Source organism: Lonchura striata, chromosome 8, assembly GCF_046129695.1.
Source record: "Lonchura striata isolate bLonStr1 chromosome 8, bLonStr1.mat, whole genome shotgun sequence".
Classification (NCBI taxonomy): Eukaryota; Metazoa; Chordata; class Aves; order Passeriformes; family Estrildidae; genus Lonchura; species Lonchura striata.
In genome coordinates this window covers 7,491,282-7,508,538 of record NC_134610.1, presented here as the reverse complement: position 1 = coordinate 7,508,538, position 17,257 = coordinate 7,491,282, and the positions used below count along the sequence as shown (strand labels likewise).

The following is a 17,257-nucleotide window of genomic DNA, read 5'->3' as shown; positions in this document are numbered from 1 at the left end:
GATTAACATCCTCATACATGAATATTTCCTTGACATGACAAGACTATTTGACCTGATTAGGTTTATACCAACGCTCTTTGAACTTTGGCATAATTTAATAAACCAGGGTGTTGAGGTCTGAGTTCCCAGGCTTTTTGCCTTTGTTCAGGTACAACCTGAATGGCAAAAATGCTATTTTCCCATGGTGCCTCAGAATGGCCACTGGCTATACCAACTCTGCATGGACAAAGTTTATTAAAAAAGGAATAAGAAAATACAATTCTAAGTGGCAATACCTCAGAAAGTGATAATGGTGCTGGTGCTCAGCCAAGTGTGTTGAGGCAATGTATTAAAAAGAAAAGCAATTAAACACCAGTACTTTCTCCAGAAGGCAAAGCACAGCCTCACTCTGTTCACGTTGGCAGAATCACCAATTTTGCTTCTCACAGAGGGAATCTACCCACTAAAAGCAATGCTTAGTGCAATCAGAACCTCACCACAAGGCATTAAGGAAGAAATATCCATGGTGAGAAAGGAAGCTGTTGCTCAGTTTTTAGAACCTGATGGACTGAAAATGAACAAGAGATGTATAGAATTCACTTAACTTCTCAGAGATCCTTTTAGCTTTACTTGTAGAGGGAGTTAAATAGCAAGATTTTTCTGATTTTCTAGTGATTGAAAAAAATGGCAGTGAAAACAAATCATACTGAAAGGTTAGACTGGTGACAAAGGTACTGAACTTGACTTAACCATTTGAAGGTCAAGGTCACTCTGCCTTGACAGAATTATATGAAGGGTTATGTTGTCAGTGATAACCAAATAGTACTGGAACTATGCAGTCCTACATAATTTCACTGTTTCAGTCTTCATCAGACTGTATTTCAACCTTGTGGAGTTTAAATATACAGAGGTTTGTCCTACTGAATGAAAGTAATTAGCCCTACCTTGAGAAAAGTATGGCTGATTGCTTCAATAAAGAAGGGGCTTTGTACAAAAAAAGGGCTACAATTTTATTCTAGAATAGAGGTTTGGTTGATTTTTTTAAAAATTTGGATACTTGCACTGATCTGGACCTGAATCCAGGAGGGGAAAAAAGTACAGCTTGAAACAGCTTGAAGGTTTGTTTTTTTTTTTTTAAATCCAGTACCAAATGCATTTCTTAAAGGTACAAATTCTATCTTCCATTTGACTGATGAGAAAAAGATCCTCTCAAACTCAGTAAATGCAGGATTGTACTCATATAACATATAATCTCAATGACATTTTCAGTAATCAGAGTAATTTCTTCTGTATGGCTGAACTATTCTCATACTACTGTTCCTGAGTATTAGCTGTGTTCTTACCTGTCTTCATTTTCCCCCTTTGGCTTTTTTGAATAATACAATTTGTCTGTATGTCGTTCACCTGAAATACTGGAACTGGAAAAATGGAATTGCACTCCAAGACTGTACTGCAAAAGGTAATTGGAAGAGTAAGAATTTTCCTCACTAGTAATCCTGTCTTTTGTGCACTGGACTAGATTCATAGCCTGTGACCATCCAGCTGACCTGTGGATAAAAAGACAGAAGCAGTAGAAAGAGAATAATGGAATAACAGGACTGGTTAGGTTGGAAAAGACCTTTAAGATCATTGAGCCAACCACTGAAGAAGCAAGATAATGTGGCAGGATCAAGAGGAAATCAGCAGGATGACAAAAAGATGTAGGAATAATTCTCCCAGCTATGAGGACTGGCTTGCTGAGGGCATTAAGGGGGCTGTGCTGTCTGGGGAGAGTTCAGTGAGCAAGAATTTCTGCTGGGAGACCTGCAGAGGAAGGAAAGGTAATGTCCCTTCTTGCAAGTTCTCAGAATGATTCAGGGAGGTAGTTTAAACAAAGTTCCACAGCAAATAGGGCTTTTTTTACTTTTAGCCTCTGAGGGGGAAGGAAATTTGGGAAGAGACAATCTTTCCAGACCCATCTGTGTGACTGGATTGCTCAGCTGCTGCAGAGGGAACCTTCATGTCCACAGTGCACACACATCAGAGCTAAAGCTCTTCCAAGCTCTCACCAGGAATACAGAGGTCAACATTTTAGAATTTGAAAACAGGGTCTTCTTCATTGTTAAAAAATTCTGAATTAGCTTTCTTAAACCCCAGTCCAAGAACATAGTTTTTTTTACGAGCCTGAAGCTGACATTTCCCTTTCCACTACAGATTTTAATCAACTCTACATAACAGAGATTTTTACCTCTAATGATTCTAACCAAAACCCACTGCCCTTCTGTGACACCTGGCTTCTGAAAGGCACAAAGGAAAGAAACCCACTAGGTGTGCCCTCCTCTACAGCTTCCCTGCGAGAGGGTTAGGGCTGGGGCTGGGCAGTCCTGCCCTGGCTGGGTGCTCCTGGAGGAGCAGGGCAAGAGGGGAGAGCCCAGCTGCCCCCCCAGGAAATCTGCAGCAGCCTGAAGCACATGCACACTGCTTTCTGACTCTGCAATGAGACTAGAGAAGTTCCTTTGTGTTCAGAGAAAAGTGGGACAGGGTAGATGCAAATACTGATGCTGGTTCCACGACTGCACTTGCCACCTCCCCAGCTGATGTCATGAGCTGAGTTTCAGCACTGATTCAAGCAAAGCATGAACTGCAGATGGAAACCTATGCTTTAAGTTCATCTGCTAACAAATCCTACATAACAGTACAGTCATCTACATGGACCTTCTACATTTATGCAAACAATTTATCTCTGCTGTAGGGCAGAGTATTGCAGGGACAGCAGCACAACACGCAAAAAACCCAAGACAGAGTTTCAGGCACAGGCTGCAGAAGCAAATTAAAGTAGAAGGATAAATCCTCTCTTGCAATTTTTAGTTCATTTCAGTACAGCAAGTTGTATCAATAAAAAGCCTATAGTATAAGTCAGCTAGAAAATAAATGCTATGAAGGATGTTCCATTTTATGTTGTTTGAATTTGATTAGTGATTAGTCCTGGTGGTTAAACCACATGGGAACAGTAATCAAGGGTTCTCTACTGCAGTTCTGCAACAACAGGAGAACACTGTTGGCTCATGTCCTATTCCATGATGGGATATTAACCTAAAATCTAATTAATATATGAATGAATTACATTTCTAGAAACATACTATATTATAATCAATTTTAAGTGAGTTCCTAACAGGAGATAAGATGAAGAAAAAGCTGTAGAATTACCAGAGGCTGATAAATTCTGTTTACTGTGACTGATGATTTTTATGGAGGATAATTTTACAATCCATCAAACTTTTGTCAGTTCAAGAATCATGCTGCCAAACGTATGCAGTAAATTAATTTTTAAATTTACATATTTATTAAAAATCTTATTGAAAACAGCAGGAAGTAAGCCTTGTTTGAATAACAAAATAACTTGCTATTCTACTGGAAAGAAAACAAAAACCCCCCAACCTTCTATTAGGATGATTTTATAGCAAGGCAATAATTAAAAACAACTACATGAATTAGTTAACCAAACACTGTATTAAACAGCCAACCCAAAAATTAATCAAGAATTTAGACAACCTTTTGGAAGATAATCAGGTTAAAAAAAAATGCAATTTAAAAGCTAAGAAATCCATGGGTGAGTTTCAGATGTGCTGGAGGCCAGGTTTTCCAAGCCAGACCTGGTGGCTGGAGCTCCTGGATCCCTGGGGAAGCCCAGGGGAGCTGCAGGTGCTGAGGAGGAAGGGATGGCAGCAATGCTGCCATGCACAAGGAGGTGCCCACTGGGATGTGGGAGCTTTGCTCCCTTCCCTGCAGTTTTCTTTGGCTGCTCCTGACTCTGGGGCCAGCCATTCACACCCTTAAAACACCCACTTGGTGTGTGCAAAATGCACACTGGGGTACGTGCAGGGAACAGGCAATTCATGTCTGAAATGCTCATGTTTTTTTTTAACTATAAGGATGCTCAAAAAGAAACACTGTTTCTCTATTATTAGGATAATTAAGAAACAGAATTATTAGAAATAATCACAATTAAGCAGAGCAATGCTGGGCACCAAGACAACCACTGCTACAGATGCAGATGGAAGCTCCTACAGCCAGGAGATTCATAAATGTTGAACTTGCCTCCTCACTGAATTAAAGCACTGATATCCATTTTGATTAACATGCATATCATCTGGCTGTGATCCGAGGGGAATTCTAGGCAATTTATGGATTTAGATGTGTTTACTTCATCTTTTAGAAAGGAGTACATCTGTTTCTGGTCATGAGGAGCTCTCTCCTGCTTGGTGGCCCAGCCAGGCATACAGAATGGCTCCCACTGGGATCTGGCAGGAGGCATCAGTGGTTGCAAACTCCCTGTGAGGGGCACAGCCTTGAAACAGAAACTCAAGGACAAGTGCTGGACAGACCTTTGCCTTTCCACCTCCCTGGGTACCAGCAAAGCTCAGGTTAAGCATCTAACAGGACCTGAAAGGGAAGTAACTGCGCTGAGCCCACCAGGGCTGTAAAAGGCCCTCCCTAGGTTGTGAGGTGATATTTTGGCAAGGCTTTCGAGGCTTTTTCAGAGAAAAAAGGCACAGTGAAAAGATATATTGGGAACGTTGGTTTTGTGGTTTCTGACTCCCCTTGTCTGGCTGTGAGAAAACCCCAGCTGGGTATGACTGAAGAAGGAATTTGGTGTGAAGAAGCAGCATGGACTCCTGCTCCCACAGTGGGCTTCCTGCAGGGGAAGAGTAGTTACTGGTTTTGTTTTGTTTTGGTTTGTTTTTTTTCACTGATTTCACTGCAATTTCTGTATAAAAAGACAAATGTGTGAAGTGATAGCTGCCACATGACTGGATCTGCTGGACAAATGCTTTAGGAGACTTATTGACCTTAGCAATGCACGAGTGTTACTGCAGTATCAATGCTGCAACTGCAGCGATGTATTGGTGATGTAGACCATGTTCCTATGCCTAAGCCACAGACTGTAATATTGTTAATATAATAGGCCACTAGGAGGACTAAAATACAACTGGAATTCATGCAGACACACTGTACAGTTAACACACACTCACGTTTTGAACGCCCAAAGATGATACAAATAGAAAATCAGGATGAAAATACAGAACAAACCAGTTGCCAGGCCCTACTAGTGAATGAAGAATCTGAAAAAAATGTTGTATTCTGAAAATGAGCAGGCATTAAATATTTATTAGGAAAAAAAAAAAGTCTTTAAAGTGTTGCTTTCTGCAGTATCTTAGATTACTCGGGATTCAAATACTTGTAACAATGGAATAAAACTTTGCTCCATGCAGAGGCATGGTTAGGAAATCTGTATGGACAGCAGGACTGCTGAAGGTGGTGGAGTTCTGCCCATGCAAAACCATTTGCAGGATCAGGGTGTGAATTTGCTTCTGATATTTGGAAAATTCCTCATCACAGGAGCAATGTGTTTATGGCTAGCCCTTGCAATGCAAGATCCCATCTTGAGCAAGAATACTTGATGAGAATATTAAGTGATAATGATTATTTGCTTAGTGCTGCTATGGGGCCTTCGAAGCTCTCAAAGCAGCCTGCTAACAGTACTAGATTAAATTCCAAATGCAGCTGGAAGGTATTATTTATATTCTTTATTTAAAAAATGGGGAATTTCATAGCAAGAGAGGCTTAGCAATTTGGATATTCAGCCAGAACATCACCCCTGTCTCCACAGTCCTGCACTCCTCTCTGTTAAGCTTTTTTAATGTATTTGAATATTTTTTTTTATTTGCAGGCAAAAATTTCTCTGTGGAAAGGCAGAGGCCTCACAGAGGTTCTTACCAGAGAGCATCTGAAATATTCTTCAACATACAGAACCTGGCATTTAATCCACTGAACGTGGTAGTTAATCAAATGTTTTCCACTGACTTTAGTAGAGTTTGGATCAGACTCTTGATGCATTAGAGAAATAAATTATTTAACTTACTGAGTTCCCCTAGAAACAAAATATTGAGCTGCAAACAAAGCTAACAAACACCAAATGGGATGCCATCTGCTGCAATGAACAGAACATGACCAGTTCCCCTCATGCTTGAGATTTCTCCAAAATACCATTTGAAATACGTTTGTTAAACTCCCAACTGTCTCAAAAAATTGGCTTAGCACAGGTTAGCAAATTCTAGTGCTACCAGCAGCAGCAAGGCAGGCTTTGATGTATCAATTGGAGTCATTGGGGATTTCATTCCTATTGGAGTGTTCTGTGAAAACTCTCAGGGTTTGTGCTGTCCAGAGCCTATGAAACCTGTGGAGATATTTATCTTCATGCTCTGTGCCCTGGGGCCTATGGACTCTGAGTGGCTTCTCCTGCTGAGTAAATATGAATGGTAATTATCCACATCATGCTACATTCATAAATCTGGATTTTTCTATCCTTTGACATCCAGGCTCCATGCCTACCAGAGAAACAGGATATGGAGGCAAAAGTTCTCCTTCCCACAGATATCTCTGCCAGGAATGGCACGAGATAGCTGCAATCCCAAGTCCCTGCTTTGTATGGAAGTTTTTGGCTGTGGAGGAGAGAGAGTGGGCTCCCCAGCACTTTCACAGGAACAGAAGGACAGCGCTGAGCTAAAAGCAGAGCGTGTGACGCCTGCGGGTGACATCAGCCTTAGCCCCCTCTCCTCTTCCCAAGCACACTAACTGGGCAGCCTCTGTGGAATGGGAGGGAGAAACCCAGCAGGATTTGCCTTGTAGAACAAGACAAGAAGATAAATGTCTTCATACCTAAATTTCCTGCCCGGCCAGACGCTTCATGTTCTGCCATCATCACAGCAAGGGATGAAGCTGCCACAAACAAACAGAAGCTCCAAAGACAATTTAGTATTTAGCAGTCAGTCAGGAGGGCTCCAGCTTCTAAATGGTGGCTGCTGTCCTTGACTTGCTCTGCTGCCTCTGTTCTCAACACCATGCCACTAATGATGTCATAACACAGCTTCCATGTTTTCACCATGGATTTTATTTGTAGGAATGCTCTAATAGAAATGCTGAGCCCTCTGAACTCTTGGCTTGCTGTAGTGATTCTAGGGAACATTAAAAGATAGGATGATGTTCCTATGATAGTGATAGTAAAAATATCCTGTAAGATGATACAAATGAAAGTTTTGGCTTTTTCCAGTTTCCCATGCATTAATGTTATGGAAAATGCAATAAAGAAATGGATTTAAAAATATGAAGAATTTCATTATGATATGATCTTAATGGGAGCACAGTGGGACCAGAATAGAAATGCACAGCATTTGGCCTTCCTTTTAACTCAGGGGAAATGTCTCTGATGTTCCATGTCATTGCCCACAGAAGCAGGATGTTACAGACCAAAATTCTGCCAGTTACAGGGAGAATATCGAAACCAATTTTCAAGCCCTCTATAAACTCCATGATTTTCACAGGATCCAAATAACATGAATTGGTCAGAGACATCAGCAAGAGCTACAGATTTGTAGCACCCTTGAAAACTGGGCAGCTGAAGTGTTTAAATACCCATTTAGGCACGGCCATTAAGAAAAGAAGCTTGAAGAAACCATGACCTTTATTTTTACTGATTAGAGGCCATAAAATAGTCTCCTCTTAGTCTATGCAGAAAAAAATAATTCTTGCAAGAGCAACCAGCAAGCATGTGCTGTCTGCTCAGCTACTTCTGCTCTTCAGTTTCAGGCACTGTCTGAAAATTACATTTCAAATCTGCTCTTTGTCTTATTATGTGTGTTACCAACAAGTTTCCCAATCTGGTAACTTTTTTTTGTTAGAAGAAATATCATAAACTATTACTGCATAGTTAACATTTTAATTTTATAAGCCACAGCAACGCACACTATTCATATTTTATTTCTTCTTTTCCACCCACTTCTGCTTTACTCTTCATCCTCCCAAAACCATCTGAGACCTTTTTTTACAGTTTGCTTTACAGAGCATTCAGTAACCCATAGGATATGTGCATATGTAATAGGATGTCAGAAAAATCACTTTAAAGTGTTTGACTGGCAATTTTTCAGATAATAATCACTCGGGGTTTGATTTGCTGTGAATAACAGTGGAGTAGCTAAGAGAAGTTCTTCAGGCTACAATTTTTTACAGTAGGTAAAAGTTTTAGTGACCTCTATTAATGAGGAGGCAAAGGATGGAGAAATTGAGAGAAGGTGGCACTAATGGGAGCAGAGCCATCAGGTTGTGTCTCAATCCCTGAGGGACTGAGGAGCAGCTCAGGCTGCCAGGACTCTGACATCTGCTATGGAAACTTGTATCACTCTTAGCCTTTGTGAAGGATAATTAGACATTTGAATTCTGTAACTACATCTTGTGAACTTCCCAAAGTCTCCTGTGTCACCTATTGCTACTAAATCTGCTAAATACTATGCTTTTTACTCCTATCAAATACAAACATTACTTTTCATTAAATTAATATGAATGCTGCAAAAGACTGAAATTTATGTATTGGGGCCTAAAAATATAGTAAGAGATAAAATATTACACTTTGGGACCTGCTATAAAGTAGAAAGTTTGCACTTGCTAAAAATACTTACCAATATTTTTCTTAAGAAGAGAGAGTCCATGTGTCATACTGCACAAAATCTAATGTAACTTCTAATTTCAATAAAAGGCAAATCACTTTTGGGAAAGGAAAACAGCTAATGGAACAAACTATAAACACCAAAAAATTATTTCAATATGTTTTTTGTCAATATTAGACATAAAATACTACATTGATTAGGATATTATTGTCATGTGCATATGGAAAGAAGAAGTGTCCTCTTAAAAATAGAAATAATTTGCCAACATATTCTCAGTATATTGCCACAATTCCTGCTACCATCATCTGTGTAACTTACTCCTCAAATACTCTCCTTGGTACAGAACTCTCACACCAAAATATCAGTCATTTCCCAGCCTTCTTTGTGTGATGTTTGTGTGCTTTATGCAAAACATATCACTGTTATAGATGGTGAAGGCAAGTTTCAGCTGAAAAAACAATTCACAAAAATTTTACAGTGTTATTCATCTCATTTAGCTCTGCTAAGCACATGGTCCTCTTGGATCAAAATACTTTCCAGCAATAGAAAACAAACAGCTCACTGAATACACCCCTGTGTCCTCCTGCTCTTATCTTGATTGAGTCAATCCAATGTTTATTGGGTCCAATGTATTTTTCAGCTTTTTCTTTTATTACTAATATCATTACAACAATTACACTATCTCACCTGCTTACTAATATTTATCACTTGTCGCTGTTAATATTTCCTGAATTCTATTTTGGCCCACAGTATTATTATAATATTCCTATTCCATAGTGAGAGAAATGAAACCTGCAGCTTTATTTCCAAAGATGGGGGACTGAAGAAATGCCTGGTTACAAATGGCAGAAACATGAGTGCACTTTGGGCCACGCTGCAAATCACAGCAGCTCCATCTGTCAAACCTCTGAAAAACAGCCCAGAACATTTCCCACTCGGGGAAACCACTAGCAAATTATACTTTTGTTCTGTATGTACTTTTGGTTCTTATTAGACTAAAGGATCTTCCTACTTACACCTAAGAGCCCCCGTGCCTATGAAATCCAGAAGTAATCTCCAGTTCCAAAGGCAAATGGACACTGGAGTGCTGGGGATGTGTCTGCAGTGAGCAGGGAGGGTGGGCAGGGACTGAATGTCTTACCCACACCCTGCTCACTGCAGCTGCTCAGCCCTGCTGAGAAATGACCTGGGGTAGCCAGGCCATCAGAGCTGGGACAGACTGCCTGTAAATGCACAGCTCTGCACAGCTGCTCTGCACAGCTGCACAGCTGCTCTGGGCACTTGCACACGAGCAGCTTTGGGCTGACCCTCAGGGACTCCAGCAAGTGACCTGCAGGGCTTTCTGTGACATCTGGGCCAGTGTGTGTGATGTGGTTATGCAGCTTTCATATGCTGAAAAGACAAGCTTCTCCCTGTAATTTGAAATTGCTTGCTGAGATGGTGGGATATGGGGTTTCTGCTCCAGTGATCAAGTTTTTCCACTCAGAAAGGGCAAAGTTCTCCCCTCCTTACAGTGCCAAAGGGGTTCAGTGAGCACAAGGCTCCAGCTGTGGCCACAGGACATCTTGGTGAGTTGCTTTAAATCACAAGCCCAGACATCTGCTCCTGGCAGCTGACAAGGCACAGAGGCACAGATCAGTGGTGCTGTGAGAGGCTGGGGAGTTCAGCACTTGGTGACCCTGTGCCAGGGGCACTGGAGCTGCACCTACATGCCCAGCAGTGCCTGAAGCCCTTGGCTCCCACTTCCTCCACTTCTCTCAGACTCACATCCAAACCATTCTCCTGCTAGCCTTGCACACCATGTGCTTTAAATGCCACACAGCCTGCTCTCCTATGCCAAAGACTCTCTGTCCCTCACTGATGCCCAAATACTCTTAAAACTGTGTGCTAAAAGATACTTGAGTTAAAACGTCGCCACCTACCCATCCCCATAAATACACTAACCAAACATAAAATGGTCTTTACACCAGCTGGAGGGCTAGTCAGAATGGGCTTTGATGCCACACTACTAAAACTACCGAGGCCATTAATGCTAGAAGCAGAACTACTTCAGCAGATAGCAGCTTCCAGGTTTTTTTTAGGGTTATCTTTTCCCTAAAAATGTCCCTTGCATACCATTAAAAAAGTTATTTTCTCTCATGGACACTGCATTCCAAATGTTTTCTCTTGCCAAAGCCTTTTAAAAACTTAAGGAAGTTATAGAGAATGCTATCATCCTCCTTGCTGAACCACTCTCCATCGCATAATTTTTTACTAAAACTCTCAGCAGCATAAGAAACCTCAGCAGTTTCACCTAGAAGGCACAAGGAGAGAAATGAGTCTCCCATAACTGCAGCTTTTTACTGTTGCCAAGCCAGTTCCTCAGGCTGGCTGTAAGGATGTTCTTCCACACTGCACAACATTTCTCTTAAGTGATGTGTGTCAAGTGAGGCTTTGGTCCCAGAAGACTGCCTAGCTAGGCTTCAAATTGCTTGTTTTGCTGTCTCTTCACTTTATTTTTTGGGGGCAACTTTGATGGCAAGGTATTAGGAACAATAAAGACCTCATTGGGAATATAAGGCTTGGAAGCAGATCTTAGAATGTGAACTTGTCCTGTGAAGAGGAAAAAACCGTGCAGATACAAGTAATTTGTAGATGTCTGCAGATGTCATAGCCTATTTCTAATTTAATATGAGCAAATCAGACTTTAGGTTAGAAAAAATATGTTTAATTTTGCATTATTCCCATGGATGGTCAAATCTGTTTTCTTATCACACCATGCTCCTGTGGTTTTTGTCACTTACATTGTCAAATACTCCTATATAATTCCCCTGAAAATGGGTTTTACATCAACTCAGGCAATTGCTCAGACAGTCCCTGCTTTGATGGCACAAGTATTGCATCACTCATCTGAGAATCAAACCCCTTTGATTACACAGAAAGGAAATCTTGCAGCCCCAAGCCTGTCAGTGGGAAAATCCTACTGAGGCAATGTTGACCAAACCTGGAAATGTGCAGCTCAGAGGTCCCCACATGGCGGTGCTGAGTATTAATACCACCAAAGGTTTACATCCCTAGATCACTTCTCTGAACATATGCAATGGTTTGATATATCCATTCCTTACTTGAAAGAAAATAAATTATCTTAAAACACCAAAGATGGATGAGTGAGACTGCAGATTCTACAATGGCAGTTTCTTCCTTAATATCCTAGGTTCATCAGGTCTAGGAAACCAAATAGAGCTGATTTTCCTCCCCACCTCATCATCTTCCTTTCTCTTAAGCCTCACAGGAAAAATAGCAAAGAGAAGGTGAGGTTCCTGTGCTTGATGTGAAGTAAACTAAATTATGCAATTAGTACACAGAAAGCTACTATCACCTAATTTCTGTATTTGATCCAGCCCATTAGATTATTTCTCTTACTGACAATGGACCTCTTCTACCTTCCATTACTTTCTGGTATAATAATTTGTAAGAGCTGCTTCAAACTCTGTATTTGCAGTAACACAGACATTGTATAAAACAAGCCAAGACCGAGGCCATCAGGAGCGTTTGCTGTTTTCTTCTGGTTGTAACATTACATAGGTGTTGCTGTCACCAATTTCCAGACAGCAAAACAGATCCTGCTGGCCCAGTAAAATATCACCCAGGGCTGCCCCAGCTGCAGGTATTCATGTTACATGAAAGTAAAAGGAAAGCAGTTATTTAGTGCTCACCAGAGTGTGCCCTGAGATGTGGTTTCACTCTCCCAAATACAGATGGTAACTACAATAGCTGACTTTTATTAAGTTTTCCACAGAGGAGAGTTTGGGGCAATGTTCATATTATTAACTTTGGGTTGAAAGTCTGGTATTCAGGGTAAGGCAGCAGCTGGTCAGGGGAAAGGAAGAAAGTAGCTCCCTAGGGCAATACTTCCTTTCCAGTTAAAAGTCTTAGGATACAGCTCTTCCCAAGTGCTAACTGGACTGAAATCTTTGGCTTTTCCACATGTGATAAGCAGAATCCCTCCCTAAGCACATCTGATAATGGGAAAAAAAATTCTGTGAAAGCAGAGTGCACATGGTCTCCTCAGAATTACTTCAGATACTTAAACATGGAGAGTCCTTTTTAAAAGAGACTTAATTCACAAGCTGAAGAGCTTCTCTCTTCCAGAGAGAGCAAGCCACCTTCAGAAAGGGTCTCAAAGAACCCAAATCAGGCACACAAACTTTTCTGGCACATTCTCCAAGATCTGCCTAAAGAGGTGAAGAGTGCAAAGTACCCATTGTGCTGCTAGTTCATAACCCAGCTCAGGTCTTACTGATTTCTGTAGGAGATGAGATGCAAGAAGAAGCAGCTCAGGCCTTTCTTTATTTCCCCCTCACTCTTGTTTAGTGTAGCCTGCAGAGGTGTCTGGGCTGCTCTAAGTGAGGCTGTAATTCAGCAAGGCTGGAACACCTCTCTGCTATCAGTTTAATGCTCCAAGATCCTGGAGGATGGCAAGTGGTGTGCAATTACCAGACTTAGTCTTGTTCCCAGTCCTTTCGTGGGTATTTTCTCTGCTAATAGGAGGATGTGAGCACAACAGGTCAATCATGCAGCATTAACTCCCAATCAGCTTACTCAGCTGTAAAATCCTTGAGTTTATCTGGGAATGCCGCCAGGTCAGTCCTATTTGCAAGCGCAGCCTAAACAGCAGCAACATCTCTAATTTTTGCTTGGCCTGTATTTGGCAGCTCACTCTAATGTCTACTTGAATTTCCAGACACAAGGATTTGATCTTGTTCATGGATCATCTGTTCCACACACCGAAACCCTGCCGTGGTGGATGTGGCCACAACTCACATTGCACAGAGAAAACTCTCATTACATGAGTCCTCCAGTTCAAGTGCCCATGCAATTAACAAGGTAACTGTGCCAGAAATGCCAGATTTCTTATGTATCTCGTCATAACTGGGGAAAATCAAGAGGAATGAGAAACTTCTGATGGGTACCAATTCCTTCCATAAGGATCTTTTCTTTAAAGTTCTCAATTCATGATTGAAACCCCAAGCAAATCTTGATGGTGACTTAAATTGAATAGTAAGGACAAAGGAGAGCAAGAAGCACTGTATTAGAGAGTAAAAGTATGTAATGGTTGGTTAAGGACAGAGAAGTAAACATATTTTTCATAATTCTTTGAGACCATAAGGATGGTCAAGTAATAAAACCTTTGACCAACTCAGTTACTTCTCAAAATGGTTCCTGTTTGATTATAAAAAAAATACATTAATATTAAACAATGTGCCTGGGGAAGGGAGATTCCTCCTGTTTTATGAATTCTTGAAGAGAAAAAAGCCACTTGAGCTTTTAAAGTCTAAACAGTAAATTAACTGATGAAATGTGAAATAATTTTTTCACGGCATAAACGAGGTAAGAGTCATAATGTTGGCAAAGTGCTCAGGGCAGTCCCAGGGTGCAGGGAATAGGAGCAGCTGTTTAATGCAGGGCTCAGTGAAGTTTCACTGACAAGGTGTCTCCCATGGGCTGCCTGCAGTGGACTTCAGATCAGGTGCTGCACATATTGTATTAAACCAGTTACTGTTCAAATAAAAAGAATACATTTGATAGATGTAAAAATGAATGTTTCTTGTTTGGAAAATCCTACATGAGGAAAATACACCATGGTTGTTAATTTAGGTGAAAGTTTTCTGCTGATGATTCAATGCAATTTATTCCTTTCTTTGAAATTGGGAGTTGCTTTTCTCATGCAAAATTCTGCAGTGTGTCAAAGGATAACATAATTTCAGAATATGTTTTTCAGGTCAAAATAAAAATAAGGTAAAATTTGTCTTAATGCCAAGAGAATTTAACCAGGATGCTGTTTAAGACTGTAATTTTCCCTTTCAATGTCTAAAAGCACTTTTTGATTCCTTAAACTGTCCCTGCAGTGTCCCTTTATCACAGTAATGGCCCATCAGTTGTTTCTCCTCTGAAGCTCCTGCACAGTACTATTTTTGCTGATGAAACTGGCTGTGTACAAACTTTGCAGGCAATGCTGGTGAATGCATTGGTTGAGAGGGAGACAAATCAAATGACAAGTCTGGGCTAAGAGAGCTTCCTGACTGCCTCATTAGAGCCCCAGTCTGCACCACTGCCATCCTGAGCTGTACAGCCCAATTTAATTGGGCTCAGAGACTGTCTCAGCACACTTGCTCTTCAGACAAGCACTGTAAACTCATTTTGCCCATCATGACGCATTTTTGACACACATCTTTTGTTTGGTTTTTTCTCCAAGGCTTGACAAATGCCACTTGGGAATTAAATTCAAAGCTCTTACCGTTTCCTTTTTCAAAATACCAAATATTACGCATGAAAACTGCATTATTCTCCCCCTAAAATTTATACACTGAGATTTTTTTTTTAAATTTGTTGCCCATAAGTGCCTCTGTCTTTGCTCTCCCACTCTTTTTGTGGGCAATGTTGCAGATCACATAGCTCTGATTTAAACAGACTGAAGATCTTCTTCTGTTGGACAAACTACAGCTCAGAAAAAATTTGCTTAAAACAAAAAATTGTTTCAAACAAGGAGTTCAGGGCAAGCTGCTTTTCATGGTTACTTCCTATCATTTGCCATGCTGAAAAGTTTAATACTAACAGGCAAATCTCTAGTGCTTTACTGAGCTTTTGCTGCTCAGGGAGAGGCAATGCTGTTTGGAGAACTATTTCAGACCCTTAAAAGGAAAGCTCAAGAGCTCCTCAGCATAATGCATGAAAAATGCTGGTGCTGGCTGAGCTACACCTGATGCCTTTTGGTTAAAGGATGGGATTTCACAGGATCCTAAGGTCTGTTCAATGGTTTTCTTTAGGTTTGGATGCAGATTGGGCACACTGGAGAGATATCATATACAAGGAATACATGAAACTAATTAATTAAAAGTAGATGCAACTCTAAGTCACTTTTCTGTACTGGAACCAAATCTAATTGCTCTGTTAATAGCAAAAGACCTTGGCCTTCAGAAGGCAGAACTGATTTTTATGTATTTTTTCATATATATATATGCACACATATATAATTCATCTCCTACACATAATTAAGCTATGAATTTCTGGATGTTCAAGACGAGGAATTAAGTGGATGCTCAGATTATTTTCCTGCACATATCATTTTAACACCCTTCTGCTGCCCTTTTTCATTTTTTCCCTTCCCAACCTGAAGTCAGATTATTTTAAATTGTTCTTTCTAATATGACCCACATATATTAAAACGGAATAATATTCTGGGTACTAATGAAATTGTGTTGATTGGGAAATGAGGCACATACATTTCAGGATTTTTCTTTTGAAGTTTTTGGTCAATTTAATATTCAGTTAAGCAGGACTTTGATGCCAACAGAGTTGAAATAAACAGGAGTACTGCCATTTTGTTCTTCATATTCCTTCTGCATATTTGGCCCAGATTCCTGAAAGCTCTAAGACTCTAACTTTGGTTAATCACCTCTGAAGTTGCAAAGCACAGTCATTTCCTGAAACTGAAAACTGGGGTCTGGGAAGAGATAAAAACTCTTTTTCATTTATGCACTACACCAGTAAATTTCAAACCAGCAGCTCATTCCTTATTTTCTGCTACCACCTTTGTTTGTAGTGTTACATTCCCAAAATGTGCTGAGTGCTACACACAGAAATGAAAGATTTTGTGCCTAAAAAGAGCTGAGGAAACACACTGAACATGGAATCAAAATGGTTACACTGGATCATGACTGGTGTCTCTACTTTCAGAGAAATTGGCTTTTTAGATCAAAGGAGAGAGGGAAGGGAGTGAGATGGTGAGAGGAGGAGGCATGAGAACAGAGGAGGAAAACAACAGGTTGAAAAGTTCCTCTTCAGGGTTGCTGAGACTGTGTGATGTCAGTTCAATATTTCTAGACACAGAAAAGGAAGTGGATTCACATGAAGTAAGAGGAGAAAACAAATTTGTTTCTGTTTAGCACCAAGGTCAACCCATCAGATCAGGACTGGTCTTCATCAAAATAATGTTTAAAACCATCAAATCTGCCACCAAGATCCCCAAAGAAACCAGAAGACAGGTGATTTCCATAGCATAATTTCATTTGAATTTTCAGGAATACTTCTCCAGAGTTTTAAGTAATTTAATAGATGTTGTTCTATATAAACTATCTCATTATATGTGAAGGAGCAGCCTTAAAAGATAAACTCTGAATTTACTTGCTAGTTTTAAATTTCAACTCCTCACTAATGGTGTAGTACAAGCACTAACCTGTCTCTACTTGTCAATTTTGTAAGTCTAATTCTATGACAGGTGAGCATTCAAATGTAGCATCCTGTTCTAAAAATATTCATATCTTTACTCTTCTGCAGGTCATGCTGTTTTTTCAAGTCTGCCTGGTTTTAGTAATCAATCAACAGACTCGAGTTAAAAAACAAAAGTAAAAATAATAATGAACAAAATGGGAACTAATATAAAAATTACAGTAACTCACACTTGGGCTCTCCTTGGTCTTGCTGTCTTTACTGGAAGCTCCACTCAGCTGCTCAATTAAACTGTAATGTGCTAATTGTTCAGGTCCATCCTCTCCAAATTGACCATAGAGACTGTGTTGGTATAAATCCAAAATCGACAATGGGTTCCCCAAAAACGACCTTCTCTGACTTTGTTTTTCCTGCACAGCTGCAAGAGATGTAACAAATGATATCATTATGACAGTCTACACAGATTTTCATGTAATTTTACGATTTTAAAATGTATTTAAATTGTTCTTTAAGATATCTGAAATTCAATGCAATAGAAACATTAAAAATACTACCTTCTAATTCTCCAATGCATATGTGGGGACTGTTCA

At 40.2% G+C, this 17,257-nt stretch overlaps 1 protein-coding gene across 1 annotated transcript in view; it reads right to left on the bottom strand.

Annotated features, from left to right (window-relative positions):
- The window catches only part of NCKAP5 (NCK associated protein 5), a 220,590-nt gene that overhangs the window by 7,546 nt on the left and 195,787 nt on the right, over window positions 1–17,257 (bottom strand). Inside the window, exon 17 of the mRNA XM_077784917.1 lies at window positions 16,898–17,085. Coding sequence (XP_077641043.1) covers window positions 16,898–17,085 — 188 coding nt within the window. The remainder of the gene's footprint in view (window positions 1–16,897; window positions 17,086–17,257) is intronic.